The following is a 14,748-nucleotide window of genomic DNA, read 5'->3' on the forward strand; positions in this document are numbered from 1 at the left end:
TGTTGGTGGCAGACACCCCTACCCACTGAGCTTTCTCACTGGCCCTCTCCTTAGACTTCCAAATTCTGCTTCCATTTTCCTTCCATCTCCATCTCAGTCCTTCTATACTCTGACTCCGTGTGAGTGTTTCTGTTTCCTTCTCTGGCTGTCTGTTTCTCCCTGTGTTCCTCTAGGTTTCTGTGACTGTAAGTTTTCCATCACCCTCCCAATCTAGACATAAATGCTCTGAAGTGTCTTCTTCATTCAAGATTATATTTATATAAATAAGTATATGCATGTACACATATATGTATATGTGTGTGTGTGTGTGTGAGAGTGTGCACTCGTGTGTATAAAGACACAAACACAGAAATATCCCTGAGTTCAAGGAAGAATCCATACAGATATTCAGACGATGACTATGAGGATTAAGAATCCAGGACAGAGAACCAAGTAAATCAAGAGTTCAGAACCTAAGGAGGAGTTTTCAGGATTAGGGGAACATTTGTAGCTTCATGGATTTGCTCTCCCATTTCTCTTCACCCCATAATAGGTGTCTCTATTCTCGAATGTGGGTCACTGAGGGTGTGTCTCTTCAGAGAACACCTTCTGTCTTCTCCGGTTACAGTTTCTGCTCTGTCATCTCGTCCCCAGGGCCCTCTTTAGACCTGTGACTGTCATGTCAGTACACTTAGTGCCTGCAGGTTTCGGGTGCAGGTCCCTGTAATTTTAGGGGCTGTGGATACTGCATAGCATCTTCATGGAGGCCAAAAGAAATACAAAAAGTGTGAAGTTTAAAAGATCCCTGTCTGGTGACTATGGCTCTCACAAGCCCAATCTGCTTGCTGTTGCTCTCCCCCAGCACCCACACTGCCAGGCTCCACCCAGAGCCCTGCCCATGCTCTGCAGGGTCCAAACTCCAGCTCTAGTCCTCGGGTGCCTTCTGGTAAAGCCTGGCCTGCCCTACAGAAGTTCAGACACTCTTCTGTGTACCAACCATGGGCCCGGAACAAATTCTCACTCGGCTAACCACCGCAGCCTGTGGGTTCCTGCTTCTCCTCCAGGTCCAGGGTGAGGCTCTCATGGGAGTGACAGGGAACCAAGGCAGAGATGCCAAGGCAGAGGCAGAGTGGAAAGTAAGGGGGGAAATGGGCAAGAAAGCGATGAAATGGTGGAGTTTGTTGCTCAGGAATTCTGCCCTTGTATGATGCTCCCTGAGAATCAGGGTGGTCCACCTGAAGCTATAGAGGCTCTCTAAGGATGCCCACTTTCAAGAGAGGGGCTGAAAAGCAGGGGGAGTTGCAGAGTGGCAGGTGAACAAGGCCAGGCAGCAAGCAAGGGTGTCAGGACATTCCCTCCTGGGTTTGTGACTGGAGCTAGAGCGATACATGGGTACTAAAAAACATGGCAATACCCTCCATAGCCATTTGACTCTGCTGTATCATTTCCTTGGCCAGAGGTGCAGCATGGCTTTCTCAGAGGAACTCAAGTAAGACTACTTACTTACAAACTCATTCGGGTTCTTACAGGAACCTGGTCCTGCAATTAGAATTAGATCTGAGAGGTCACAGAGTGCCTTTTACATCAATTAGCTGGCCTGGCTGAGGCAGCGGTATGACTCGGCTTCTAAGGGAAAGGTTATATCACTCGTGCCTGCCAAGCAGTTTCCACCTTATTTGGAGTTAAGTGGGCAGAATGCCTGAGCATGTCCCTCAGTCTCCACCCTCTCCCATCAGGGCCCCCTCCTGAAGGCCCCAATTCTTGCCACCGTTTCCCAGCGTGCCCAGGAGGAAGTCTGCTTGCCTATTCTCCATGCCTTACCTCCAGTGGCCGTTCTCCTTTGCCTGATTTGACATTGCTCTCCAAAGTCACCAGCACCCTCCTGGCAAGATATCTTCTCAGCCTCTCTAATGGCTCCCGTTTTAAATAGTGCTTGGCTCGAGCCTCTATCAGGAAGCATCGTTAACAGGTCATGGGAGACACAAATGTGGATCCAACCCTCTTCTGTCATCCACTTCTGGTTCTTCCACAGGAAACGTCAAGGTCCCTGGGACTTGCATGCAGGACTCAGGAGTTTGTCTAAAGTTAGATGAAGGCTCTGGCCCTTCATTACAACCAGAATAATTACAGATTCACTGCACTTCTGGCACCACAACCTAACACTGCCTAACACGGACAGCACCTCACACTACTGCGTGTCAGAGCTCCCTAATACCACTCAACAGGAGGCTTCACCCCAAAAATAGTCAGTCAGAGCAACAAGTCTAAGATCGTGGATATTGTAGTATTTTCTTGTCTGTTACTGTAATAAACACATGAGGCATTGGTAGCCAGTAGCTAAAGTGAAATCTCATGGATAGAGAGCTCATTCCACATGAAACCCTGTGCGAGCAGCACGTGACAGAGAAGGGGAGTGTGCCTTTTCACATTGACATCTTAGTGGATTAGATAGCTGTGGCAAAGTACCTGAAGCCACATAATGGTCAAAGGAAGTGGTTTCATTTAGCTCGCAATTTGGAGATTGAAAATTCGTGATCAGGTGGCTCACACTAGCGAAGCTCTGTTGAAATCTTCTAACTATGTGACAACATGCCGATGGCATTTTACAGTAGTAGCCTGTAGGAGAGCGCGTGGTGAAAGAAGAAGCAATACGCCCTGGGAATGGCCACAGTCACTCTTGTCTGACAGCTCACTCTGACTCTTACTGCAAGACCTAACCTGTTTCAAAATTACAGTAGTAATCCTGGTACAATCCTATGACTCAGTCACCTCCCACTAAACCCAACTTCTCAAAGCTCTACTACCTGAAGCACCCTTCGGTAAACGTCCAGTATATTTGGGGGATAAAACATATCCAGATCGCAGCATTGTGTCCCAGCCCAGACGTAAACGTGGGTTCATGTCCTCCTCACAGTTCAAAACATGCCCATACCATGCTCTCAGTCACAGAGACTTAACTCCTTAGGACATGATGCCAAAGTCCTAAGTCCCATCTGAAATTCAAGGAAAATCCCTTCTAGCTGGGAGCCTTTAAAAAAACAAGTTTGATGGTTTCAAGAATCCATGTTGAAACGGGCACAGAGTAAGCATTCCTTGTGCTGGCTGGCTTTGTCAACCTGACACGATCCTAGATATAGCTGGGAAGAGGGACTCTCCCAACTGAGAAACTGATTCCAGTAAATTGGTCTGTAGACAAGTCTTTGGGTGCATTTTCTTGGTTATTGATTAATGTGGCAGGGCCCAGCCCACTGTGAGTAATGCCTCCCTTGGGTGGGTGGTTCTTTATCATGTATGAAAAAGCAGGCTAAGCAAACCATAGAGAATAAATCAGTAAGTGGCATTCTTCCATGGCGGAGGTTCTCAACCTTCCTAATGTTGCCACCCTTTAATGCAGTTCCTCAGGTTGTGGTGACCTCAACCATAAAATTCTTCCACCGCTGCTCCATAACTGACAGAGAAGTAATTTTATAATTTTGTTATGAATTGCAGTGTACATATCTGATATGCAGGAAACCCACAGGTTGAGAAAAACCACTCTATGGCCTCTGCTTCAGTTCCTTCCTTGGCTTGCTGCCCTCCAGGACTGTAAGCTGTAAGACGAAGTAAACCCTTTCTTCCTCCTCCTCTAAATTGACTTTCAGTCATGCTGTTTTTCACAACAATAGAAACCTGACTCAGACACTCTCATTTTGAAAAGAATGAACAGGAAAATAGAACACGGTGTCAGGGCTCAAACAAACTCAAAACCAAGCAAGAGAGATGGACTCTCAAAACTGTAAGTCCAGCATGTTATAACCATGGGAGCAGGCAATAGACCCCAGGAACTCAGTGTCCCCATTTCTGTGGTACTGCTTGCTGTATTAGGTACTTTTTTTTATTTCTGTGACGTGACCAAGGCAGTGTATAGAAGGAAGTATTTATTTAGGCCTATGGTTCCAGAAGTATACAAGCCCAGAATAGGATGGCAGCGAGGATAGGATGGCAGTCAGCAGCAGGTAAGGTGACGGATATAGTTGAGAGCTCAAATCTCAAACTGTAAAGAAGTAAAATTGCAAATGGTGCATAGTTTTCAAAACCTCAAAAATACCCAGTGACTTCCTCCAACAAGGCCACACCTTCCAAAGGTACCCGAATAGAGCCACCAACTGGGGACCAACTATTGAAACATCTGAGCCTAAAGAGAACATTCTCATTCAAACCTCCACACTGGCTGCCACCTACCCGGCTGCTCTCTCAAGGTGTGTACTGTGGCCCCCTGGCCTTCATAGATGGCTGCTATACAATTGCCTGTATTCGTACAGCTCTGAAATCGCAGGAGCCGTGGTCCCTCTCAACCCGCTCACAGGGCATTCTAGTGGAAAACCTGGGCAGTGCTGCTGGGGTGGAGCCTCCCAGATTTTCCTTAGAAATCTCAGTGGAACCTGCTATGATCTAACAGCTCTTAAATTCTGTGTCCAACAAATCGGTAACAGGTAAATAGCCCCAAGATCTGATGCTTGGTCCCTGTGTCAAGAGGCATCCGCAGGCTGGCTCAGCCATCGCTAGAGCAGACGTACATCATTACACTAGACTCTAAGAAGCCTCTCTGTTTGTGATAGGAAGTTAAAGAGGGAAGATGTTGGCAAACGGAAGGCCTCTAGGATGTCTTCAGTGTGCCTTTACCACTCTTCTGGGGGCATTCCTCTGGGCCTGGCGCTCTTCTACCCATAGTATTTTCTTTTGTGCCTTCACATTTTTACGGAGAACCCTGTTTGCACTTTACATGGACATGATGTGAACGTTCAGATTTCTAAGCTCTGCCTCCCTCACCATGGATTACTGTGAATTTCACCGAATATGGCCCAGAAGACTCACACAATTCCCTCTATAGTTTACTTAGAAATGTCTCTCTCTAAATACTTCTGAGCACCACTTTTAAAGTTGGCTTTCTACGAGCTTTGGAGTACAAATACAATGCAGCCAACTTTCTTTGTAATGATGTAACACAGGTGACCTTCGCTCTAGTTTACAATGGAATGGTTCTCACTTTTTTCTGGGACTTTGCATAATATGTCTTTACTGTCAGCATTGTTATTGGCATTCTGGACACAACCATGTAAACCATCCATGAAGTCTAAGCTCCTTCCTATTCTTTTGTCATCAGAGCCTTCACCAGAACAACTTATAATGTCCCCTTTACAACAAACTAGGACTCTTAGAGATTGTCCCTTCCAATCTTTGGCCACCATTGTATTCCAATCCCATTTCCACAACTTCGGGTATTATAATGAAGCAGCCTCACATGCTTGGTACCAATTTTTTGTCTGTGTTTGCTTTGTATTGCTATGACAAATAGCCAACACTGGCTAATATATAAAGAAAAATGATCTCTTTAATTCGTAGCATTGAAGGCTAAACTCTCCATGGTGAGTAATGCTCTCTGGTGAGCCACAGGTAAGGATTTGGAGCTCTGTCATAACATGGCAATGACATTTCATGGATGGATGATATGGACTTGGAGCAACCAAGAGAGGGGAGAGGGGTCAAGCTGATTCTGATTATAACTGATGCCAGTCTTAAAGAAAGTAGCCCACTCCTGAGTGATTAAGCCCAAAAGCCTTTCCAAGAGCAGCCATGTTCCAATCACCTTCTACTATCCTACCTGTACAGATCTACCACCTCAGCACTGTCACTTTTGGCAAGCAAAGCACAGCAGAGAGACAGCAATAACTTACCCCTCTCTGACCCCCATGAAAGGCTGCCAGCTCTGGCCTTTCCTGCAGCAGGTGATTTCAAACTGGTTGGTCCATGTGGAACTATGATGGGTGATGTAGCAATAGCTCCCTAAGTTATTTTGTTTTTTCCAATAAATCCTGGCTTAAATCAGCCAATTCAATACAGGTGAAACAAGAAATTAGACAGACAAGAGAAGCAAGTGGTTTAGGAGAAAACAATAGCAAGGTAAGATGCCCTCACTAGATACTTCCTCCTGCCCTGAAGCACAAAGGTTCTGTGGCTACCTGAGACTTGCACAGCAGAGAGGAATGAGATACCCTAGAACCAGAAGAAATATCTAATGGATTAGCAGTACCCAGAATCAGTTTCAGGTCTGGCACAGCCTAGAAGTACCTGGACTGCATCTTGCTCTTGATGCTGTTATTTGAGGTGAATTCCAGTTATTACATTTGGTAATATTCTCTGTGAAGATAGGAAAAGAGGAGGAAAAACTAAGATCCTAGAGAAGATAGAGAGATAATAATAATAGATAGATAGATAGATAGATAGATAGATAGATAGATAGATAGATAGATAGACAGACAGACAGACTTAGGTATTTCAGCAACAGTTAATTCTCACTGTAATCAATTTTCTTTTGAAATATTTTGTCTTCTGTGTATGTTTGTGGCTTCCTTTCGGTTTTGTTGTTTTTTTCTTTTGTTTGGTTGTTCTTTTTTTATTTGTTGTTGTTGATTTGTTTTGTGTTTTGAGACAAGATCCCTCTATTAACACAAGCTATCCTTGAACTCAACTATAGCCAAGCATAATCTCAAACTTTGAATCCTCCTGGTTCAGTCCCCAGAGTGCTGAAATTATAGGCAAGTGCTATTTTACCCAGCCAAAATGTGTGTGTGTGTGTGTGTGTGTGTGTGTGTGTGTGTGTGTGTGTGTTTTAACCATATAGGTATTTTGCTTATATATTATAGTTTCCAGTTTTGTGCTTTTATGGGAATTTTGTGTGTTTTAATATGTGTGTCTTTGTGTCTATATGTGTTGCATATTTTCTGTGGCTCTTTTTGTTTTGCCCTATTCAGGTTTCTTTGTTTTAATAATAATATTTATTATCCTTAAATAATAATATTTATTATTACTAAATAATATTTATTTTATTATTAGCCTCTGTTTGTTTTCTAATGAGAGAGAGCAAAAGAGCGTGGATTTGAGCACATTAAATCCCATCAGATAGTGGCTGGTTACTCACACAACTGTTGTACTGCTTGTGCTATAGTTAAAATACCTGGATTACTCATTTCAGGGTTTACTTCAGTGGTTTTCCAGTACACAGAGCTCTCCCAGTGTATCCTCATATCTTAGCACACAATACTCAAATACACAGAAGAGCCTCTTCTGTGTTTCAAATTCAGTTCAACAGAGTCATGAACAGGGGTGACCTGAGGCCACTGTGACAGACAGGAAGCATATGAAACTGACATTTCCTGACCTTGGCTGAGCCGAGGGTTACAAAGAAGTTGGTGGAAAACCCCTTGTCATGGTGGCAGCTAATTATGCAGACTCAACAGTGACGTCAGCTCTCTATCCACAGGCCAGGATTCAGCCAGTCCCATCAGGACGACACACACAGGCCAGATACAGGGAAGCCTAGTCCACATAAAGGGCCTTGATGTGGGTGTTCATTCTTTCCTGGGAATTCCCTTTGCCAAGCCACCTATAGGACCACTGCGTTTTGTACCTCCTGAGCCTCCTGAATCATGGAGTGGTGTGAGGGATGGGACCTCCTATCCAGCCAGGTAAGTCCCTGAGTCCCTGGGATGGATGAGTGCTATGAACTCTGGGCCAGACTTCAGTGGTTCCTCATCTCAACCTCCCAGCATTTTTCCATGGCACAGGGGGGTTCCTAAGAATATCTTCAGGAGATCTTGATAATATTAAGAGAGTGAAAGAACTCTGTCGGCCTCTTAGTTCAGGGCTTGCCATTGATCAGGCTCCTTCCAGTGTTCTCTAGCATCCAAGGAAGGGTCTCTGGGAGAGGTCTGGCTTGACTCCTAGAACCTGTAAGATCCCCAGATTACAACATCAGAAACTAGGTCCTTGAAGAGAACAACGCCTTGCAAACATCACGTTCCACTGCTGCTGAGCTCTACAGGGCTAGATTTCACTGGACAAAAGAAGTAAGTATATATGTGTATTAGGTGCTTTTCTTGTTGCTGAGACAAAATTCATAGCAAAAGCAACTTAATGGGGAAGAGTTTACTCTGGTATATAATGCAAGGTGAATACCATCCTGGTGGGAAAGTTATGGCAGCAGGAATCCAGGGTGGCTTGTCACTTGGTGGAGAGAGGGAGATGATAACACTCAGCTTCCTGTCTATTTTCTATTCAGCTCGGGGCCCCAGCCAACAGAATTGTACTGTCCGCGTCTAGGCCAAATATCCTAATCCAGAAACCCCCTGACAAAGAAGCCTATTTCCATGGTGATTCTAAAGCTTATCAAGTTGACATTCAAGATGCCACTATACGCTCCTAACTGGAGGTTATGGGAGAGATGAGGATCCCAAGAGTCTGGACTTGGAATGAGGGAGGTTCTCACTACCCTATGGGAAACTAGCCTCCACTCATTTATGGACTCACAGCTGTCCTATTGCAGAACTGATTGGCTAAAGAGAGACATGGTCAGTGTCAACACCTGTCAATCAAAAGTTGTCAAAAGATCCCCAAAGGTCATTATTCCCCACCCTCAAGAGGTGGAGGAATCAAGCCCATCAATAACCTTGAGGCCTTACTGGAAGTCTGGGCTCTATTAGCTTCTCCAGAGCCTATATCCTGTACTTTGATGGGCAGGAACTTAGAGAGGGATCGTGTGTAAGCCAGGCATCAGAGAGGGGAGTGCCTAGGGATATTTGAAAGCATATTTAACCTGAGGGTCTGTTTCTGGGCACCCTAAATCCCTGGGCTGACTCTCTGCCATGGTTGGTCACCAGGTGCCTGCAGGACATCGCTGCAATGAATATGCAGGCTCTCAAGCTGTTGAAGCTGACCTTGCCTCCCATCCGTATGTCTGAGGATTGCCTATACCTTAACATCTACACACCAGATCATGCCCATGAGGGTTCCAAGCTGCCTGTGAGTATCAAGCCATGCTCAATCATGAGTAAGAGTACATTTCTTCTAGAAAAAGATTTAGAATATCAGCCTGAGCCACATTTCAGTGATGAGATGAGAAGTCTGATGAGAAGTCTCTTTCTGTAATCCAACCTACCTACCAACTTGTATCTAGAAGATCTATTGGATATGCAATGGCTGTACTTTGAAGTCACCAAAGACCTAACCATTAATTTTCATTTTACTGATGAGATTTGAGAACACTTCTGATTAATTTTCATGTGACATAATGGAAGAAATATCTCTATCATTTCTCCCACAAAAGTTTCTGGGAATAATACAGTCAGGCTTTGATACTAGGGTGGACTCCAAGCAGAGAGAGAGCTTGTGTCCATGACTGCACTTGAACCCCTCGCTCATAGCATTTGTCTGTGTGGGCAGCACTCAGAGAAGAAGCTGTACTGACTCTGAAGGGAAGCCCAACGGGGAGACATAAGGCACGTGGGAGACACATGACACCTATCTTGACTTCTCCAGGTGATGGTGTGGATCCATGGTGGTTCACTGGTTATAGGCATGGCTTCCTTGTATGATGGATCCATGCTGGCCGCCATTGAGGATGTGGTGGTGGTCACTATCCAGTACCGCCTGGGGGTCCTGGGCTTCTTCAGGTGAGCCTGGGGCTGGCCTGTGCTGTGCAGTAGGGGATGAACAGAAATAGGACAGCCCTGTGACTCCTTCTCTTCCACTTCTCAGCACTGGAGACCAGCATGCCAGAGGCAACTGGGGCTACCTGGACCAAGTGGCCGCCCTGCGCTGGGTCCAGCAGAACATCGCCCATTTTGGAGGCAACCCTGACCGGGTCACTATATTTGGCGAGTCAGCAGGTGGCACAAGTGTGTCTTCACATGTTGTGTCCCCCATGTCCCAAGGACTATTCCACAGTGCCATCATGGAGAGTGGGGTGGCCACGATCCCTGGCCTCATCTCGACATCCCCTGACGTAGTCTATAGAGTGAGTGCCCTCATGCCTATAACCGGAGCTGCCACCTCAGCTCTCACCCTCAGAAACCCTGGTTTTCTGTCTGACCGATGTGGACAAGGTCCATGGAGGTAACCAGGCAACTGCCTCCTGTACAGGAATTTCTGAAGGGCTAAAGGTTAGAGTCACTCCCCTCTGCTTCCATGTATCCCGTAAAGCTGTACTCAGGATTCGTGACATTATAAGCAAAAGCATGTTATAGGATGTGATAGCCCCTCGGGCTGTCATCTCTGAACATGAAAGAAACAGAAACAATTTTACACCTGCCATAATCTATATACCTACGTACCCTATGAGATTTCAGGGACACCTGAACCCAAGTTGGAACCAAAAAACAAAAAAAAAAAAAAAAAAATACCTTACCTGCCAAGGATGAGCAACCCCCTTCCTGATGCCTTTATAGACGGTGGCCAACCTGTCTGGATGTGAGCAAGTAGACTCGGAGGCCCTGGTGAACTGTCTTCGAGGCAAGAGTGAAGAGGAGATTATGGCTATTAACAAGGTTAGACTTAATGGTAGGATGGAGGGGCAATAGGGTATAAGGTAGCCTGCCCTAGCCAGCCTCCAACTGCCCTGGGAACTGACTTCCTTCCATCCTTCATAACCCAGAGCCCAGGTAGAGACCTGAAGACCAGGATGTGGTAAACCCGGTGTAGGATCTCATAGAGCTGTTGTGACAAATCTGGTATGAGACAGACAGGAATGGGAGACTATAGCCTAACACCAGAATTGTCAATGTCTCTCCAGGCCTTCAAGATCATCCCTGCTATAGTGGATGGCATCTTCCTGCCCAGGCATCCCAAGGAGCTGCTTGCCTCGGCTGATTTCCAACCTGTCCCCAGCATTATTGGCATCAACAATGATGAGTACGGCTGGATCATTCCCTCGGTGAGGCCCAGGTCCAAGGCCTTTGGCCTCTGGAAAGCCTCTCTGAGAGCCCCATGTTATCTTTACTACAACGTATTCTCTCCTCTTACCATTTAGAGCTTGAGCAACACTGACTCCCAGAAGAAAATGGATAGAAAGACTGTGCAAGCTGTACTTCAGAGGAGGGCAGCCAAGATGGTAAGGCTTCTCAAATACTGTAAATAATGAATGCAGAGGGCACCTTCAACGTATCCTGCTCATGCAACAAACTGCAAGAACAAATACTGAACTGTGATGGTACTTTTGGGTTGAGTGTCCCCAGAACCTGTCCTTTCCTGATTTAACTTGTCCCATGCCAGGCCCTACTTGTCATCCAGAGGCTCTGGTCTCACTGCCACAAGGCCTGTGTAATCTGACTCTCCCTGACCCCTCTGGGCTAGATGTGGCCTCCTGAATTTAGTGACCTGGTGATGGAGGAGTACATGGGGGACAATGAGGACCCTCAGCTTCTCCAAGTGCAGTTCAAGGAGATGATGGAAGATATCATCGTTGTGATCCCTGTGCTGCAAGTAGCACATTTTCAACGTGAGTACATCTGGAACTAAGGCCTGATGCCTAGGGGGCAGCTCAGAGATGTGCCCAGTTGAGCTCTGGGGTTCCTCATCTAAGTAAATTCTTGAGATTTGTGTAAGGCAAAGGAATCTTCCAAACTTTACTGGTGAGGACAATGAGTGACCACGACATCATAAAACCATATAGCCAAAATTTTCAAGATATGATTTAACCAAGCCCCTCCATCTGCCTCTGATCCAGCCTGAAGTTTCACATTTCACTATTCAAAATCTATCCACAATTGGCCCCATATCTAGCTAGCTATCTGGTCATCACAGTTGAGGAAGGACATCCCCAGGTGAAAGTTTGCTTTTTCAACTGCCCTTGCCTCCAGGTTCCCATGCTCCTGTCTACTTCTATGAGTTCCAGCATCGGCCCAGCTTCTTCAAGGACTCCAAGCCACCCGATGTAAAGGCTGACCATGGTGATGAAGTTCTCTTTATCTTCAGATCATTTTGGGGAGGCACCCAAAGTGAGTCATTTTTTATTCCCCCCAGGATCCAGGCCCCACAGCATGCTCATATGGCGAAACTGGGGCTCAGAGTAAAGAGAGCATGACTTGTATGCCATGATGTATCCCAAAAGGCTGATGTGAGATTAGAAACACAGCCCCTTCCCACTCCTGCCTGTTTTCTCCATCTGTCCCTACCTGTGTGGGCCATAGAATCAGGCATGGTGGTCAATGGGTTGTTTTAAGTTACTTGTTTCTTTGCTTGTTTTGACTTTTTGAGATAAGTTCTCTGTGTAAGTGTAACCCATAATGAATGGCAGCTCTGTCTCAGTCTTCTGACACTGGAGGGAAGCACTGCAACTCCCAGTGTGAGAAGAGTATTCCAAAGGCATGCTTATTCCTTTGGTCAGAAGGAAGAAGGATATTCTGGGGCATGAATGAGCCTGAGGGAGTAGAAATTGGAGGCTGAGATGAATAAGACAGAATGTGCATGTGCATGTGCAGGGAATGGAGTCTGGGAGGTGGAAAGAGGAGGGAAGGGAAGGGGAAGGGGAGGGGAGGGGGAGAGGAGAGGAGGGGAGGGAAGAGAAAAGGAGAAGAAGGAAGGGAAAGGGAAGAGAAAGGGAAGGGAAGGGGAAGGAGGGGAAGGGGAAGGAGGGAAAGGAGAAGGAGGGGAAGGGGAAGAAAGAGGGGAAGGGGAAGAAGAAGGGGAAGGAGGGGAAGGGGAAGGAGAAGAAAGAAGGGAAGGGGAAGGAGGGGAATGGGAAGAAGGGGAAGGAAGGGAAGGAGGGGAAGGGTAAGGAGGGGAAGGGGCCAGGCCTAGGCCCAAGATCGTGCTGTTGCAGGGATGGTGGAGTGAATAGCCTAGCCGCATGAGAAGCAAAGTCTAGACCCGTAATTTCTTCCTCTCTGCAGTTGACCTCACTGAGGAGGAGGAGCTTCTGAGCAGGAGGATGATGAAGTACTGGGCCAACTTCGCAAGACACGGGTGAGAGCAAGCCCCTCCTCAACCTCTAAGGAGCTGACTGATGTCCAGGGATGGTCTTTTTTTTTATTAATTTTTATATTAATCACAAGTTATTTACTTTGTATCCCAGCCGTAGCCCCCTCCTTCAGTCCCTCTCAATCCCATCCTCACTCCCTCATCTCCTCCCTGTCCCTTTCCAAGTCCACTGCTAGGGGAGGTCCTCCTCCCCTTCCATCTGAGCCTAGCTTATCAGGTATCTTCAGAACTGGCTGCCATGTCCTCCTCTGTGGCCTAGCAAGACTATTCCTCCCTCGGGGGTAGGGGGGAGGTAAAGGAGCCACTTGTTGAGTTCATGTCAGAAATAGTTCCTGTTACCCTTACTAGAGAAACCCACTTGGTTACTGAGCTACCATGGGCTACATCTGAGCAGGGGTTCTAGGTTATATCAGTAACAGGACAGAAGCCTACCGCAGAAGTCCTCTGAAAGATTCTACCTAGCAGTGTATCAAAGCAGATACGAAGACTCATAACCAAACCTTCAGCAGAGTGCAGGGAATCATACGATAAAAAGAGGAGTTAATATGACTGGGAGAGGACAGGAGCTCCACAAGGACAAAATATATCAGGGCATGGGGGCCCTCTATGAGACTGTTTCTCCAACCAGGGCTGGTGGGAACAAGACAATACAATAAGATCTTCCTGTTTCCCTACATCAATACATCTGCCATAATTCTCTAATGGCTTAGTCCACTGCCTGACCAAAATCAGGGAGGTGGTCCAAGTTCATCAGGGCCTAAAGAAACCTTTGCTCTCCCTGCTGGGAGGATGTATTCACAGGAACCCCAACAGCGAAGGTCTACCCTATTGGCCCGTGTTTGACCATGAGGAGCAGTACCTACAGCTGGACATCCAGCCTGTTGTGGGCAGAGCCCTGAAGGCTGGAAGGCTGAAGTTCTGGACCAAGACTCTGCCCCAGAAGATCCAGGAGTTAAAGGAGGTTGAGGACAGACATGCAGAGTTGTAGCACCCTGTGTCAAGTGCAGGTGGGGTTATTCTAAGGTTTCCAAACACCTTAAGAAGAGACATAGGGAAGCCACATATTTACATAGTCATTAGGTTCATACACCCAACAACTACTATGAAGTCTTCCCTACAAAATACATGTTCCTTGCTAAGCCTGACAAGGGTCACTTCTGTTACATACAGCAAACATGTATCCATGCATATATGGATGGGTGAGTCCCAATAGACAACACCCCTTCCTTGCATGGCCCCTCCCTCCCTCCCTTTCTCCTCCCCCCTCCATCCTCCCCATTTCCTCTCCTCTCACTTCTCAGGCCTTGTACTACTAGTGATGTCCCTTGGGGAGGATTTCACTAAGCTGAGTGACTGAACCCCCTTTTCACATCTCAGCAAGCTCCTATATTCTAATAGATAAGGACAATTTTTAAAGAAAATCAGATAATAAAAGCCTCAGGAGTTCATTCTAGGGCTATCACACACAATTATCGCAACAGGTAGCTTCTATACAACAAAAATTTATTGCTATCTGTTCTGGAAGCTGAAAATTCTGAGGACGCTGACACCCAATTTGAGATCTAACAAGATATCTAACGTATCTGACTCATAGGCAGCACTTGGCCCTTCCTGCCACAAACCAGCAAACACTCTCCCACAGGCACAATCCATACAAGCTTCATGTTAGCCCATCTTCTATTGTTACAACAAAAGATCCGAACCAACTACTTATTTTATTACTTCAGTTCATTTACCTTACATCCCAAGGGCGCCCCCTCCCTCCTGAACCAGATACTTACAAAGAGTTTCTGCGAAATGGCTCTGCAGTTAGGGATGCCTGTCATCAAGCCTGATGACATGAATCTGATACCCAGGAACCGCACGGTGGAAGCGGAGACCTGACTTTCCAAGTTGTCCTCTAACCTTCACATATGTTCTGTGGTTCTATCACACACACACACACACACACACACACACACACACACACACACACAC

General features: G+C 46.4%; 1 protein-coding gene across 4 annotated transcripts; it reads left to right on the plus strand.

Moving 5' to 3' along the window:
• The first annotated feature begins 936 nt into the window (after positions 1-936).
• Positions 937-14,742, plus strand: LOC129687068 (acylcarnitine hydrolase-like). Of its 4 annotated transcripts, none has more exons than XM_055621357.1 (12): positions 937-1,050; positions 7,280-7,484; positions 8,676-8,817; positions 9,334-9,467; positions 9,553-9,811; positions 10,242-10,340; positions 10,586-10,726; positions 10,823-10,903; positions 11,146-11,290; positions 11,652-11,789; positions 12,684-12,756; positions 13,573-14,742. In XM_055621357.1, exons 1-12 carry the CDS (start codon positions 978-980, stop codon positions 13,757-13,759), a joined length of 1,677 nt encoding a protein of 558 aa, XP_055477332.1. In that variant the 5' UTR covers positions 937-977; the 3' UTR covers positions 13,760-14,742. The 4 variants fall into 4 exon arrangements, with proteins under 4 accessions (XP_055477332.1, XP_055477333.1, XP_055477334.1 ...); XM_055621358.1 differs by having other exon boundaries at positions 13,560-13,704; XM_055621359.1 differs by lacking the exon at positions 937-1,050 and adding an exon at positions 7,775-7,865 and having other exon boundaries at positions 7,402-7,484.
• The last annotated feature ends 6 nt before the right edge of the window (positions 14,743-14,748 follow it).

The sequence above is a fragment of the Psammomys obesus genome, unplaced genomic scaffold (genome assembly GCF_907164565.1).
Source record: "Psammomys obesus unplaced genomic scaffold, mPsaObe1.curated_primary_1811, whole genome shotgun sequence".
NCBI classification, from domain to species: Eukaryota; Metazoa; Chordata; class Mammalia; order Rodentia; family Muridae; genus Psammomys; species Psammomys obesus.

Excerpts from the sequence above, each read along its gene's own strand:
- LOC129687068 (XM_055621357.1), top strand. The coding sequence starts at position 978 with ATGGGCCCGGAACAAATTCTCACTCGGCTAACCACCGCAGCCTGTGGG. Across the intron at positions 11,790-12,683 it reads ATTTTGGGGAGGCACCCAAA|TTGACCTCACTGAGGAGGAG; the intron begins GTGAGTCATTTT and ends TCCTCTCTGCAG. Across the intron at positions 12,757-13,572 it reads GCCAACTTCGCAAGACACGG|GAACCCCAACAGCGAAGGTC; the intron begins GTGAGAGCAAGC and ends ATGTATTCACAG.